This window comes from Sorex araneus, chromosome X, assembly GCF_027595985.1.
Source record: "Sorex araneus isolate mSorAra2 chromosome X, mSorAra2.pri, whole genome shotgun sequence".
In the NCBI taxonomy this organism is placed as follows: Eukaryota; Metazoa; Chordata; class Mammalia; order Eulipotyphla; family Soricidae; genus Sorex; species Sorex araneus.
In genome coordinates this window covers 149,781,588-149,797,571 of record NC_073313.1, presented here as the reverse complement: position 1 = coordinate 149,797,571, position 15,984 = coordinate 149,781,588, and the positions used below count along the sequence as shown (strand labels likewise).

Here is a 15,984-nt window from a genome sequence, read left to right as displayed (position 1 = left end):
TGTCGGTTCTCATGAACCAGCTCTGTGCTCGGGGGTCACCTCTGGCTGTGTTCAGAGAACCATGTGGTACCAGGGATTGAACTTAGGCTACCCACATGAAAAGTATATGATCAGTCCATTGAGCTATCTCTCTGGACAAATTGCTATAATTCTGGAACATTCATTTCTTCTGACTTTTCATAAATTATCTCTTACTTATTAAGTTTTTTTAACTGTTTACCTAGGCTGAAAGATAACATACCATTTTTCTTTCTCTTTTGTGTTTTATATAATTCTAAAATATTTCTAGTGAAATATTGCTCTAAAATCTTGAACTAAAACAGGAAATTTATGCAAGTAATTTCTCTTCAAATTATTCTTATTTTCAATTTTATGACACTATCACAGTAACTCCATGATTCACATCTTTAGATTTTTATTTAAAATAATAAACAGGGCACAGATCCACAGATCCAGAGAGAGATCCAGAGCCGGGAGAGAAGCGGAGAGAGAGAATGAAATAAACTGACTGAGCAACCAGTTTGGCCTTCTTCCTTCCGTCCCCTGCCCTCGACCGACAGCACACACAGCGGCACCGAACGTGGGCGGTGAAACAGAGCTACCCGGAGAGCCCCAATCAATGATGCCCGGAAGCTGACAGACATAAATATTCAGAAATGTTTTGCCACCTGAGACCTGTGAAAAGGTTATGTCTCGAGAAGATCTTTCCAAATTGGTTTCTCTACTCAAGAGCTTTATCGGGACCTGAGGCAGTCAATGCTTTGAGACCATTCTATTTTGCAGTACATCCAGATTTCTTTGGATAGCACCCCAAAGAAAGGGAAATCAATGAAAATTCTCTTAAGAGATTAAGTGTCTACTTAGAAAATATCCAGAAACCAGGCATCAAGTCTCTGAAACCAACTCAGCTCATGTTTTATGTCAGAGAAACAGACCAGAATTCATCGGATGGCCAGGAATCCTTCGGTGCTTCTGCTTATCTGTTGAACATATCCAGAGTTTGAACACCACCTCGCCCTCCCAGGCCCCCAAAGAGGCGAAGCGGGTATCTGACAGGCCCATCAAGTGGGACAAGTCTTACTACACTTTCACTGGATTCAAGGATCCTGACGAAGACCTCGAGCATGTGTCAAGAATGGAAACCACCCTTACGTCGTGGTTAGATAACAATGGCAAAAGTGCCATTAAAAAGCTGAAGGATAGTCTGCCACTTAGAAAAGAACTAGACCGTTTAAAAGATGAACTGTCTCATCAATTACAACTCACAGACATCAGGTGGCAGAGGAGCTGGGGCATTGCCCACCGTTGCAGCCAACTCCACAGCTTGGGCCGCTTAGCACAGCAGAACTCAGAAGCACTCAAGAATGCCAAAGCTTTTTGAAAGATTGCCAACTTACTTTGACCTTCAGAGGAGGCTGATGCTGCTGGAAGACCAGATCAGTCACCTTTTGGGCGGCATCCAGGTGGTTTATATCGAAGAGCTGCAGCCAGTGTTGACGCTGGAGGAGTATTACTCTCTCCTGGACGTGTTCTGTAGTCGGCTCTTGAAGAGCCGAGTCACTTCTCATCCCCAAAGTCTGCGTGGCTTACAAATGATCCTTAACAGCGACAGATATGCTCCCAGCCTGCATGAACTTGGACATTTCAACATCCCAAACCTCTGTGACCCGGCAAACCTCCAGTGGTTTATTCTCACCAAAGCCAAACAGGCAAGAGAGAACTTGAAAAGAAAAGAAGAGTTAAAGATTATGGAAAAGGAATTGATGCAGACTTCCACAAAGAAATTTTCTCTGGAAAAGTTCTATAAGGAGCCCAGCGTTTCTAGTAAACAAATGGTGGACTGTTGCAAGAGACTTCTAGAACAGTCACTGCCTTACCTACAAGGGATGCACCTCTGCGTATCGCATTTCTACTCGGTGATGCAAGACGGAGACCTCTGTATCCCCTGGAATTGGAAGAACGGAGAAGCCATGAAGTAACCCAGAAATCGGTATTATTTTTTAACCAGATAAGGAACTGTTAAGCTTATTTAAGTTCAGGATTTGAGATAACAGTATTATTTTACATGTTTCAAGAACAGAGTTTGTAACTGCTGCTTTGATGTTAACAATTTTTTTTAATTAATTTCTGCTATGAAAGTGGTTTTAAAAGGGTGCACTCCCGATTGGAACACTGGATTGGCAAGACTAGGTAAATCATATGTTAGCGTGAATGAGAGGTTCTCCAGAGCTGAGTTGTCTATTTTTATAGAGTGAGTGACAGCCACTAAACAGGTCTCAGCCCGTATACCTCAGAGGCCACGGGACTCATCTCCACAGCTGACATGCAAGGCCACACACAGCTTTCCCACTTCATCTGGTGTATTTGGACACGTGAGTATTTTGCAGCCAGGCAGGACAGATTTAATGTTCCTAACAGATGACTGGTGACTAGCAACATGTAGGTGACCAAATTTTGCCTAAAGGAGAGGCTATCTAAGGAACAAAGGGATCGATTGAGTATCTGGCCTGGACATTATCACTGGCAGTCCGAGTCCAGTTGTTCAGCCTCTCCAGTGACAGAGAATGTAGTCTTACATCCCGAAGTTTTCCCACTCGTAAAGATAGTCTGTTGGTAGCAGGAAGCCAAGAGAGTTTTTGAACTGAAATCCAAACAGGACTTTGAAGTCGTTTGATGGGGTAATTCATTCATCAATAAACACTACCCAGGAAAATCGTGGCTTGTTCTCCAAGGATCTTGGCGAACAAGGCCCCGTGGCCATGGCCGCACTCGTGCGATCTCTGGTTCATCTCAGACCTTGTCCTGCCGCAGGGACTGGCCAGCGCCTCAGCACGACCCCTGCTCCAGAGCTGTGGGCGCCCCCGTGGCCACAGCACAGACCCCCGGACACAGGCCTGTCTCCCCCAGACAGAGCCTTCGGGGCATAGTCTACACTGGACCAAACCCTGTCTGCCCCTTCTCAGGAGGGAAAGAGAATACCAGGTTGAGACACTGTTTTTTGACGCTTCAGAAGATGAGAAAAGAGATTTTCCCACAGCTCGTTCGACGGGAAAAGCGATGTTAAAAACGTTTCTTGAAGTATGTTTTAAGTTGATCTAAAACACTGATTCTTTAAAATTTCCAAACGTGTTCAAAAGTATTAATTTCTAAGTCTCCTTTACGAATTTCATCCCTTTTAATCTCTACCTAACAACTGTACTGAAAGCATTTTTTTAAATGTAGCAAATGGTGTTGTCTATAAAGATTTTTCCAGAGCCAAATGATGGGGTTTAAGCAGTTCCATAAAGGCCATATAAGAAAATATAATTGGAAAAATAAGATTGGATTATGCCATTTCTTGTATCTACTAATGTGGAATTCTCAGTAGTATTTTTTGAAGTGAACTTTGTCTCAGAGCTATTTGTTATGTAATAAATAATATAATAATCAGAAAAAAATAATTAACAAAAAAAGTTCTTCACATTTGCATATGTAAGAGGAAATATTAGTCTTGAGATGAAAGTGAATTTCTAGGCAGTAAGCATGATGAATCAGTCAACTACCAATTAAAAAACAACTCTGCCAAAGAAAGACTCTTCATCATGTGGTGTTCTTAAAATTGGTCAGATACATGCAAAAAAGTAAACTTGCTTCTTTCTAATGCCATGCACAAAAGTCAAATCAAACTGGATTGAAGACCTTGATATTAGACCTGAAACCATAAGGTACATAGGAGGAAACATAGGCAGATCTCTCCATGACATTGAAGCAAGGCATCTTCAAGGATGAAAAACAATTGACCAAGCAAGTGGAAGCAAAGATAAACAAATGGGACTATATTAACTAAAAAATCGTTTTGCCATCAAAGAAAACAATGATCGGCATACAAAGATAACTCAGGAATGGAGGAAATTATCCAACACTCATCTGATCCAGGGTACATAAAGCACTTGTACAACTTTACAAAAATAATCCAACCCCATCCAAAAATGGGGACAAGAGATGAACAGCAACTTCCTCAAAGATGATATACAAATGGTCAAAAGGCACATGAAAAATGCTCTACATCACTAATTATCATGGAGATGCAAATGAAAACAACAATAAGACATCAACTCATACCACAGAGACTGGCACATATAAAAAATAACAAGAACAACCAGTGCTCGCATGGATGCAGGGAGATAGCCAAAATCTAGAAACAATGCAAGTGCACAAGAATAAAATGCTGGATAAATGATTTCATTGTGTATATAAAATCTGTAAATAGTCCAAGTATCCAAGAATAAATGACTAGATAAATGGTACTATTGTGTATATGTGGTACATATACAAAATGGAATTTTACTTGGCTACAAGAAAACATAAGGTTATGAAATTTGCTGCTACATAGAAGAAGACTATCACTCTGAGTGAAGTTAGTCAGAGACAGAGAGACCTACACAGAATAACCTCTTTCATATTTGGGATATAATGAAATCTAATGGTGGAAAAAATGTATAACCAAAGATAATGGAAAAAAAGAACATGAGAACTGGTGTCCACCAGAATACATGCCACTTGACGTAACTCAAGAATAGGACATGAAGGGGGCACTTTGATGGAAAGCTTTCCACATAGAGTAGGAAGTGGTGCTGAAAGGTGAAAGGTGGGAAAGTATTATGCATCAGCAACAACACCGTAAATCACATTGCAAGCATGTATATTAAAAAAGCACCTCTCGTGGAAGCAGACTGGTGAGTGGGAAGCAAATGGGTGAGGGGTGGGTGGTGGGCATTGGTAGAGGGAATTGGGCACTGGTGAAGGAATTGGTGTTGAGACATTGTATGCGGAATCCAATCATGAATAACTTTGTAATTTCATAGTGAGTAAATAAAAATTAAATTAAATCAAGTCAAATTTTAAAAATCTCTGCAAAGATCTCTCCAAAAAACAGAAATAGAGCTCCTACACGACCCAGCAATACTACTTCTTGGCATCTATCCCCAAAACACAAAACACAAAATCATTAATTCCAAAGGCCAGAATGATAGTACAGTGGGTAGAGCGCTTGCCTTGCATGCAGCCAACCTGAGTTCAATCCCCAACATCATATGGTCCCCAGAGTGCAGAGTCAGGAGAAAGCCCTGAGCACCACTGTGTGATCCCCTCCCCATTAATTTGAAAGGCTATGTGTACACCTGCATTTATTGCTGCACTTACAATAGCCAAGATATGGAAACAACTGAAATTGTTCAACTACAGATGAGTAAGTCAAGAAGTTGTGGTATACAGACACAATGGAGTACTAGGCAGCTCTAAGAAAGAACAAAATCTGGCAATATGCAGCAACATAGATGGAACTAGGGAATTTTATGCTGAGTGAAAATAATCAGAAAGAAAATAATAGATACAAAATGATCTCTCTTATATATGGGACTCAAAGATATACAGCAGGGTAACAACAAAGATCCAAGGACAAATGTGGGAGTGCTGATCCACATAATTAATCAAAATTGAGTTGAGGAATTGAAAGGGAGGGGTTTGGGGTCCTTCTGGGAGGGAGGGAGAATGAGTACACTGGTGATGAGGGATCATGACCATGAGAAGCAATTATTAGTAGCATTATAAACCATAGAATCTCAATAAAATTAAAAAACAATCTCTTTGGGCGGAGTGTGGTGGGGTGGACTGTTGTAGTACAGCACATGCTGTGTATGTGTGAAGCATTGAGCTAAATCTTTAGAACTATAAATTAAGTAAAATTAAAAATTCAGAATTAAAATACATTTCTATCACTAAGTTGTCATCAGAAATTTGAATCTATAGTACTAATCACATCTGATTCAATGTGAGTAAATAAAACTCCAATCTAGAAACCTCTGGCTCATCAATCACATTCACCTAGTTAAAAAAATAGAGGTAGAAATTTAATTTAGAAAAGACAATGGGAGTAATAAATTTGAAGTCTATGAGTAAAAGGCTTTATTTAATGCCTTGATTTAACAAAACAAGGTTTTGCTGGTTATCAAGGCTAAGATGAAGGAAAACAGGGTGATTTTTTGTCATGAAAAATTTCTGGGGATTGGTTGCTCAACATTGTAAATAACGCTATTGAAAACTAAAAAAATTTGAAATGGTAAATTTTGTATCATGCATATTTTATCATAAAATAAGTAGTTCCACTTGTAATATAACTTGCATGTTGATGATAGCAGCTCTAAACTGTTACTGTTTTTACCTTGTCAAATGTTTGCTATAAATCAAGCCCACCTATATTTGATAAAATTTTTAATTCCTGTTATTTTACTAAATATGCACACATGCCTCTTAATTTGCTAAACCTATAGCTATAAAAAAACTTCATTTCAGTTTTTGCTCTTAAAATCTTTAGTTTCACAAAATAAGAATGGAGGAGGTTTGGGGCCACACCCAACAGAGATGAGAGAGGGAAGGTACTCTGTGCTCTGTGCTAAAGGATCAAACTGGAGTCTGCACAAGAAAGCTCCTTAATCCTTTGCTATCTTTCTGATCAGTTTCATGAATTTAAAGTTATGTATAAAAAAATGTTGCTTAATTTACTTTGGAAAGCCTTTAAATATGTCATAAAATCAGTAAAAGTAAAGACATACACATGGATAGAAGTATCACTGAAATGAAGCCTAGGAAACATATAATTTTGAAAGATTAAGAATAAAATAAAGGGGCTGGAGAGAGTGTACAGAAGTTAGGGCACTTGCCTTGCACCCAGTCCTGTATGGTTCCCCAAACACTTCCAGATGTGGTCCCTAAGTGCAGAGCCTTGAGCGGCACATGGTGTGGTAAAAAACCAAACAAAATAGAATAGACCAATGGTTCTCAGTAGAGATTATATTTGCAACACTATCCCCCCTCCCCCCATCCCTACAGTTAGTATTAAAAGACATTTTTGTCATCCCACCTGGGGATGGGGTTGGATATGCTATTGATCAGGGTTGTCATGTTGCACATGATAGGTTCCCCACAGCCTCAAATGCCAATAGTGCCAAGAATCTGAAATTTGGGGTTAGAGTCTTCCTTTGACTTTAGTCATGGTCAGTCTTTGTAGCAGGTTTTTCCTTCTGTGTCTACACAATAATCTAACTTTGGCCTAGTTTTTTCTACTGACATGTTCTCTTGGATATACCACCCAGACCTGGACACCAATAACCACATCTATGTTACTTGATATCCACCTCTGTTTCTAGCCTCAACTATTCTTCAAAAGCATTTTTTATTTCTGCATGTTTTATTAGTAGTGTATTATGTCTATTAATTTTATTAATATTTATTAATTTATTATTTAATAGTGGTTTATTATGTTACTTATATAATGAATTATATTTTTATTATAGCACTGTAGCACTGTCGTCCCATTGTTCATCAATTTGCTCGAGCGGGCACCAGTAACGTGTCCATTGTGAGACTGTTACTGTTTTTGGCATATCGAATACACCACGAGTAGCTTGCCAGGCTCTGCTCGGTAGCTTGCCAGGCTCTCTGAGAGGGACAGAGGAATCAAACCCGGGTCAGCTGCGTGCAAGGCAAATGCCCTGCCCGCTGTGCTAATGATAAATATTTATTTAATAATTTATTAGTAAGAAACTATCCCCTGAAACTCCTGAAAACTAAAGTTAAACTACTCAAATATTACAGAGCTGGTGAAAAGCAGAGGGGTATTGTTTTTGTTTGTTTGTTTTTAAGACTGTTTGACATTAGGTATTGAACTCTCTTTAAAAAGGAGTAAGGATGATGTTGGGAAAGTACAGTCTAGTTTACCACAGCAGGGTGAATGTGAAATAGGACTCAAATGTGGAGGGCTAGCCTTTTCTTCCCAATCATATTGCATTCTCTTCGGATTACTTACTTACCAAATGTCATAGAATATAATACCCAGCCCACCTAAACGTTACTATTAATCATTATTTTCCATGCCTCTAGGAAAGAGAAAGAACAGTCATCAATTAAAGTATGACGCACCATTATTTGTCAGAGATTTCCTAGGTTCTGAAACACGGGGAAAAAAGCCTTCAAGAACTTCCAATTTGTTAAGTATGATGACAAAATTAATTTTAGATTCTATGAATTACAGCGAATTAATTTTTTACATTAAATATCCACGGTAAGAGTTAGCTTAAAATTTGAACTTAAGTCAACTAACATGTTTGTATATTACTTTTTATTTATTAAAAGCCATTTTTTAAATGGCTCTGTGTTTTGCATCTGCAGGCCGATTGTAAAGCCCTTCTGTCTGCACCTGAACTCACGTCTTTCCACAATTTCGCTAGAAATCATCATTTAAGGAATAACACAGAATGTCTTATCTCATCTTAAAAGTGCATACATTGCATAAGAGTCTCTCTATAACTTTATACTGGAGAGGGAGCTGCCAAAGAGATCATGGGAAAACAAGCACGCCTGTTTTTTAAGACTCAACTGTAGTAGAAACGTTGAAATGGGTTCGCGTAGGGTGCGCGGCGGAGGCGGAGAAGGGATGTACGTCTCAGGATACAGGAAATACGGTAAGAGCGTAACTGGGAGGAAGCTCGGTGCCTGAAGGGGACCAGCCGCCATCTCGAGTCTCTTGCCTCGCCCGTGCCCACCGGAGACAACTGACACCTGGGTCATAGAATCCTTATGGGGGACCAACCTTGTAACGCCGGGAGATCCACGCTTCCACCTGGAAGCTCGCGGGAAGCCAAGCCTCCCAAGAAACGCTGCCTTTTAGCTCCGCGGTGGAATTACCCCGAAGGAACCCCCAACGGAGGCAGTACCCCTCTCCCCTCCGCACCGCCTCCGTCCTCAGCGGGCCTCAAGTCGCACCCTGCTCCCCCGGAGAAGTAGTGGGAGATACTTCGACTCGAACCAGGTCAGAGGCTTTATTTTGCTTACGGGAGCTCTGGCTTCCTGAAACTTCCTGTGTACGTTTCCCCGTGTCACTCCGAAATTTCCAAAGCAGAGAGAGACCCTGCAAGCCTTCAGCAGCTTTCCCAAAATACACGCGGGTGGCATTTTGGATACTGAATGATGTGAAATATTTTTGAAACAAGTTAGTTTTGATTGTTGTGGCTAGATGTTTAAGGAAATACGTCAAAGTAATTAGGTCTGCTTCAAAGTAATTCATTGTGTCAGGTGGAGGCAGATACAGATTTTCATGATCCTTGTTAAAGCTGTAATGTAGTCATGGGGATGTATTATACTGCTTTTATTATACTTTATTTAGGGATATATTCGAACATTTTGTTATTTTTACAAATACTGTTTTTAAGATAAGTAGCTACAGTGTACTGAAGGCCTGGCACTGTGCTATCAGAGGGTGACTATGAATGCTGTACTGGATGGTGAACCTTCTGACAAATATTTTTCTGTGCATAGTGAGAGAAGTTAATAAAAGGTTAATAACATGGTAAGTCAAATATAAGTGCCACGTTTGCTTGTTCTAGGAACTCTGGAAGCACTGAATATAGATCACGTCTTTTGGCCTGGTAGTAATCATGAACTCTCAGATATGGATGGGGAATTTCAGGTGCTTTTAAGGGATTGAGTGATAACTGCCCTAGCACGAGGCCTACTTTTTTATGGAACTAACGCTCAAGGCAAGTTTGTTCTGGAAAAATCTTGGCTTAACTCCGAATCAGTGAGAAGGGATGTAAGAGTGTTGCAGATTAGCCCATAATTATTGAAAATGAAAAAATTTTAAGCTGGTCATATATTTTAGGAGTTCAAGTTTTACTATCAAAGAAACACTTTACTATTTACATGGGCTCATAAAGTGCTAAAAATAAAAGCAAATTTCACTCAAACCTCACAGATCTTTGTAATCCGCGGGAGACAGAGCAGCTCTAAATCATTTATGCAATAAACTTTAATGGAACATTTTTATTCAATTAAGTATTGTGCTGGGATATGTAGGGGCTAGTGCCTTGTGCATACTTGAAGTTATAAGTTATTTGAAAAAATCATCTATGAATGGTAAGATAATGACACCTTAAAAAGTATTCTGGGCTTTGAATTTGATGTTAGTACATATAAAAAATTATCCCTATTTCACTGAAAAGTATATTGCTATAATTCGTTTAAATCTGACTTCCCTCAACATTACCTCTTAGTCTAAAGGAGCAGTGATAGTTGGGGCCATAGGGGTGGTGTACGTAGGGATAGCAATGCTTAGAAAACAAATGAGTTTGTGTAGAACAAGAAGTTCAAGAGCTACTCAGTTTCCTCCAAATTATTAAAATCATTGGAATTTGGGGCTGAAGAGATAGCACAGCGGGTAAGGCATTTGCCTTGTATGCAGCCGACCCTTGTTCGATTCCCAGCATTTCATATATTTCCCCCGAGCACTGCCAGGAGTAATTCCTGAGTGCATGAGCCAGGAGTAACCCATGTGCATCGCCGGGTGTGACCCAAAAAAAGCAAATAAATAAATAAATAAATAAAATCATTGGGATTTTAATAATAGCTATTATTGACCATTTTAAAGTGTCAAACACTATTGTAAAGGACTTGCAGAGTCTATAATCTTTTTTAGGGCTTTCGGTAACACTACACAGCTGCTTTACAGAAATAACTAGTGGAATGGAAATAATGTTGCCACTTAAACACTTGAGGCCATAGTAAAGAGGCAGTAACTGAAAAATTAACTTCTCCTTATTTTTTTACTGTTTTTCATTCTTTGCTAGATTGAAGTATGACTCCATTTTCTCGGTGCATTTTTAAAATAGTTCGTCCAATGAAGACAGTGATTATTGACATGCCATCCTGCTTTTTCTGATGTTCTGCACCTAGAAGTTGCAATTTTTAAGGTAATCACTATGAAAAAAATATTTAGGGAGTAGGAGGAATAAGTTTATGATGGCAAATCAAAAAGAATTAGCCAAGCAGAAAATTTTGTCTACGATATGATGAAATTGAATTCATTTCCTAGATTATTTAATGTTTTTTTTAAAATGTTTTTGTTTGTTTGGCGGTCACATCTGGTGTTGCTTAGGGCTTATTACTAGCTCTCTGCTCAGGGGTCATTCCTGCTAGTGCTCATGGGACCCCATATGCAAGTGTTCAGGGGACCATATGTAGTGCCAGTCAACTTGGGTTGACTGCATTCAAGGCAAACCCCTTAATCTCTGAACTATCTCTCTGGCTCTCTACATTACTTAAAACCATATATACTGTATAATAATTTATACTAAATATGTATGCTATATAAAATAGTCTATAACCTATAAATTGGTCTATTAAATTTACTTCCAAATATCTAATAGCTGCTGTTGTGTCTTTTAAATACATTTTCTGATCATTTGTAATAATTGGTAGCATTACTGATATTTGTCTTATTGATGTAATTGCTTTGTAGATTTTTGTTTCTGAATATTCTACAATGTATAAACTCACATGGATTATTTGTTAATTATTTTGAATAATGAATTTTTCTTCCTTTTCAGTATTTGTTTTTTTGCCGTTACATTATTTATTTCTACTTGCTATGATATTTTGTACAACAAAAAAGAGTAGTAGAATCAGAGAGATAGTATAGTGGGTAGAGAACTTGTCTTGCACACGTCCCACTTGGGTTCCATCTCTGGCATCCTATATGGTTCCTGACACTGCCAGCAGTGATTTCTGAGTGCAGAGCTAGAAATAACCCCTGAGAAATTGTCTGCGATAGAGGCAGAGGAAGGGGTGGAATGGGCGGGGGGAGATATTGGAGACATTGGTGGAAAATGTGCACTTGTTGGAGGGATGGGTGTTCGATCATTGTATGGCTGAAACTCAAACATGAAAACTTTGTAACTGTGTCTCATGGCGACTCAATAAAAATATATATTGAATGAAGGGAAAAAAGAAGAAATAGCCCCTGAGCATCACTGGGTTTGGTCTCAAAACAAAACAAACAAATGGTTGAAGTGATAGAATTTCCTTGTTCTGGTGGTGTATTTTAGTAACGTTTTACCATTTTAGTAGGTTTTCTTTTTCAGATTAAGGACTTTTTAAGTCTGCTTCTCAGCTTCTGATTCATTTTCAATAAATGTAGTTTTTTTCCTCTAAAAACTTTATCAGTACAGCAGGTTAGGAGCTTGTTTGGCACATGGCTGACTAGGTTTGACTGCCATCACCAGTATGGTTCCCTGAGTTCACCAGAAGTGATCACAGAGCAAGTACTAAATCTGGAGTACCACCAGGTGTGGTTCCTAAACAAAACAAACCAGAAGAAAACACTTTATCTAATAGAACCTGAGCAATAGTACTGTGGGTAGGGTGCATGCCTTGTACCCAGCCAGCCTGGGTTCCATTTCCCCCTTCTCCCCCCGCCCCCGCAAATATAAATAATTTTTTAATTAAAGGAAGATCTTTTTTTCTTTTCTTTTCCTTTTTGGGTTACACCTGGGCAATGCTCAGGGGTTACTCCTGGCTTTGCACTCAGGAATTACTCCTGGTGGTGCTCGGGGGACCATATGGGATGCTGGGAATTGAACCCGGGTCGGCTGTGTGCAAGGCAAATGCTCTACCCGCCATGCTATTGCTTCAGCCCCAAGGTAGTTTTTATTGAATGAAATTTACCTAGAAAGATGTGGAGAGAGAAAGAGTGGAAATAAGTGTTCAAGAGAAAACACAAGCTTCTCCAGTGTGGAAAAAAGTAAGCAAAGAGACAGAGACATGCAAACAGAAACATGTTCAAGGAGAACACAAGCTTGATGAGCAAGCCAATCATTTTCAAAAATAAAAACTTTACTTCCATAATCATAGAATCTTTTTCTCCAATAATGTATGATTTCATGTTAAGTTGCCATCATAAGTTTTCTAGTGTATTTCCTAATTTGGGTTTTGTTTCCTAATTTGTTTTTGTTCATCATAGAATATTTTCTTATTTTAATTATTTTCCGTTTTTCATTATTGTTTATTTTGGACCACACCTGGCAATTCTCAGGGCTTACTTCTGGTTCTTCTCTCAAGTATCAATGCTGTTGGGATTCAGGGGACCATATGGGGTTCCAGCCATTCATCCTGGGTTGGCTGGATACAAGGCAAGTACCCTCCCTGCTCGTACAATCTCTCTAGCTCCTAATGTTTATCTTTATTTTTCTCTACTTAATTTTTGTTTACTTTTTTCTTGTTTATTGATTTTGACTTTTAGCTTATCAATTTCCATTTTGTTTTATAGAATAAAAATTTGATATTTTTTCTTGAATTATTTTTTACCTAATGGATAATTTAAAATCATTTTAACTTTTACAAAGTGTATGAACATGAGCATCCTTTAAAAATCATTATGAAACTATTAATCCAACCATACTTAAGCTTTATTTTCTATTTCAAATGCTTTATGTTTTTTATTCCTCTTATAACAAAAAGCAAAATTATGGTGACTCATCCCTGTAGGATATCATTGGTTTGTCCTTTCTCCCTTGCCACAGAGTTTGGACTTATCTGATAATAATCTCTAAACAATTCTAGACTACATTGGTATGTCCTGCTCCCCTTGCCACTAGGAGCTTAGTTATATCAGTCACAACTATCACAGTGCTCGGGAGTCACTTCCATTCCTTTGTTTATCTGTAACCACTTCAACTAGTTATTCAGCTCTTCCCCTAATCAAACTCTGTTAATTTGTAAGGTCAGACCTTGCTAGGACAGTGAACTTGTATTGTAAGTTAATATTGTCTTTCTCCTCTCTTATGTCTTTTGAATAGTTTACTTTAAAGCAATATCCTTTTTGTATGGACAAAGAAAGACAGTTGTTGATATGCTTTGGTAACATGGGATTTAATTGGCTTCGAATATTATTCACTCCCAGGCATCTGCTTTCTCAACTTAAGCCTCAGCTGCCCTTACTTCCTAGCACCCCCAAAAGCAGGGTCCCGATGAGGGACGGGACGGACCCAGGGCAAGCGGTGAGTTATGTGCTACCCTGGCATCAAGATGGGCCTGGCTAAAGCGCCTAATGCTTAGCTATATGCTAAGATCTTGGTCATGGACATGTCATGTCATGATCCAAAAGCAACGACGAGACTAGGACCCTTCTAGGGATAGGAGAGACTATTCTGGCCTGAGCACTGTATTCTGAGATCGAGATGACCCCAGGAGAGCAATTCTATAAGCTTAATGCATCTCTTGCTATATCCATACAAAATGATTAATAATATGAATGCTTATATGTTAGTTGGACAAGGAGAGGAGAAACACACCCATGGGATTCCACTCTTGGGTGGGTGTCCTGCTGAAAGAGAATCTGTCCTAGAAGAAGCATCCCCTGAGGGAAAGAACTTTACCCTATTGATTGTGACCACACCTATGTGTAAACCCCAAACTCTCATGCTGGGGGATTTAACTAGGCTGTGAGAGTGGGCGGGGGGGGGGGGCAGTCCCAGGGAGTCCCAGAGCGAGATCTGGAGAAGCTGGACCAAGATCCGGATCCAGAGGAGGAGGAGAATGAAGTAGCATGGGGGAGGAAGAAGCAGGAGGAGAATCAGAGGAGAATGGAGATGGGAATGGAATAAACTGCAACTGAGAGCAACCAGCCTGGCTCTGGTTCCTTCCTTCGCCTGACTCATCATCGCCATCAACCTCCCAGGGGTGGGAGAAGCGGCTGGAGACTACCGAACACGGGCGGTGGGAGAGACAGAGCACCTGTGCCCTGTGCCCGGTGCGGTGAGGTGCTCTCCTCCTCGCCCCTTCCCTTCTTTCTTTTTTGTGTTTTCACACAATCCCAACAAGTTTTAGCAATAGAAAACTGTTTTCTTTCATAAAATATATAGGAAAAATGTAGTATGTTATTCAATAATGGAATTTTGGCGAATATTTATACCTGTGTTTTAATTTTTTAAATTTATGTCTAATTCTACATTTTTTGTAGGGGATAACAAACACTATAGGTACTTAGGGGCTACCTCCAGCTGGTGCTGAGTGATGTCATTGGGCCTCCATGGGTGACTTTTGTGAGGCCAGGAGAGAGAAAGTTACTTTCTCCCAATCCACCTTTGCCAGCCCGAGACCCAGCTGGGAAGACAAGGACTAATAAAGTCTGTGATGAACCCCTTCTCAACACAGGCCAGAGCACACCCCACCCCCTGCCCCCCCAGCCCACCAGGTGGCCGTCAAGCCACACCTGATGTCGTCTTGGCACGGGACTTCATCCCCACTACCCAGTTTCTCTGAGAGCCACAGACTCAGGTTGGGATTGATGTCAGTGGGCCCCACTGGTGATCTATGTGAAGTGGGGAAGATAAAGAAGGTCACTTTCTCCCCATCTGCCTCTGCTACCCGGGACCCAAGGTTACTGGGTTCTTGTCTCACCTCCCAGAAAAGAATTTCAGGAGTAGACAAGCAGTGAAGTAAAGCAGATTTTATTTGGAGGTTTTGAAGGGAAGGAGGAAGAGAGAGTGGAGAGTAATGTGCCCAAGATAGAACCCAAGCTTCTCCAAGGGCAGAAAGAGCCCCCACACACATCCCAGCAACAGACATGAAAGCATGAAAGTATGCATCTCAAGAGGGGAGATGCGGGCAACACATGTGCTCAGCCACATGGGCTCAAACAGCACATAGGCTTGGACAGCATATGCGTGCTGTTCAAGGTGGCCTTTATAGGCTTTCCAACCTTCCCCTCCGTGGAGCTTCTACCTGGATCAAAGTCCGTTGCTAAGGAGGTTGCTAGGGGTGTGGGAGTGGTGATAGTCTTTGAAATTCCTTTCCTGGCCTTTTGTTTCTGCAGGAGCTTCTCTGGGTCTATTGCTGTAGATAGATAAGGGTTTTATCAAGCCTTAGTTCCTGTTTTTTTCCTGTTTTCTGGAAGGTCAGCTTTTGCCATTGCCTTGGGAGGGGACCTTCCCTAACCTGCCTACATCAGGATGAGATATTGATTTTTGCAGGAAAGGAAATTTAGTCCTACACCTTACCCGGGGATACCGGATTTTTGTTTTGCCTCTCAGAAAAGAATTTCAGTAGATGATCAGTGAAGTAAAAAACATTTTATTTGGAGGTTTTTAGGAAGGGAAAGGAAGGAAGGAAAGTGAG

At 40.1% G+C, this 15,984-nt stretch overlaps 1 protein-coding gene and 1 pseudogene across 3 annotated transcripts in view; both read left to right on the top strand.

The window, feature by feature from the left end:
- Positions 1-619: 619 nt before the first annotated feature.
- LOC101544280 (T-cell activation inhibitor, mitochondrial-like) lies at positions 620-2,673 on the top strand (annotated as a pseudogene).
- Positions 2,674-8,516: 5,843 nt separating this feature from the next.
- NBDY (negative regulator of P-body association) overlaps positions 8,517-15,984 on the top strand; it is a 145,777-nt gene continuing 138,309 nt past the window's right edge. For 2 of the 3 annotated variants that reach the window (XR_008627323.1, XR_008627324.1), the window contains exons 1-2: positions 8,517-8,845; positions 10,659-10,781. Coding sequence is in view for 1 of the 3 variants with exons in the window: in XM_055121961.1 (XP_054977936.1) it covers positions 8,614-8,820 (207 nt within the window). In the remaining 2 variants the exon portion in view is untranslated. The remainder of the gene's footprint in view (positions 8,846-10,658; positions 10,782-15,984) is intronic. The other variant, XM_055121961.1, reaches the window with a different exon arrangement.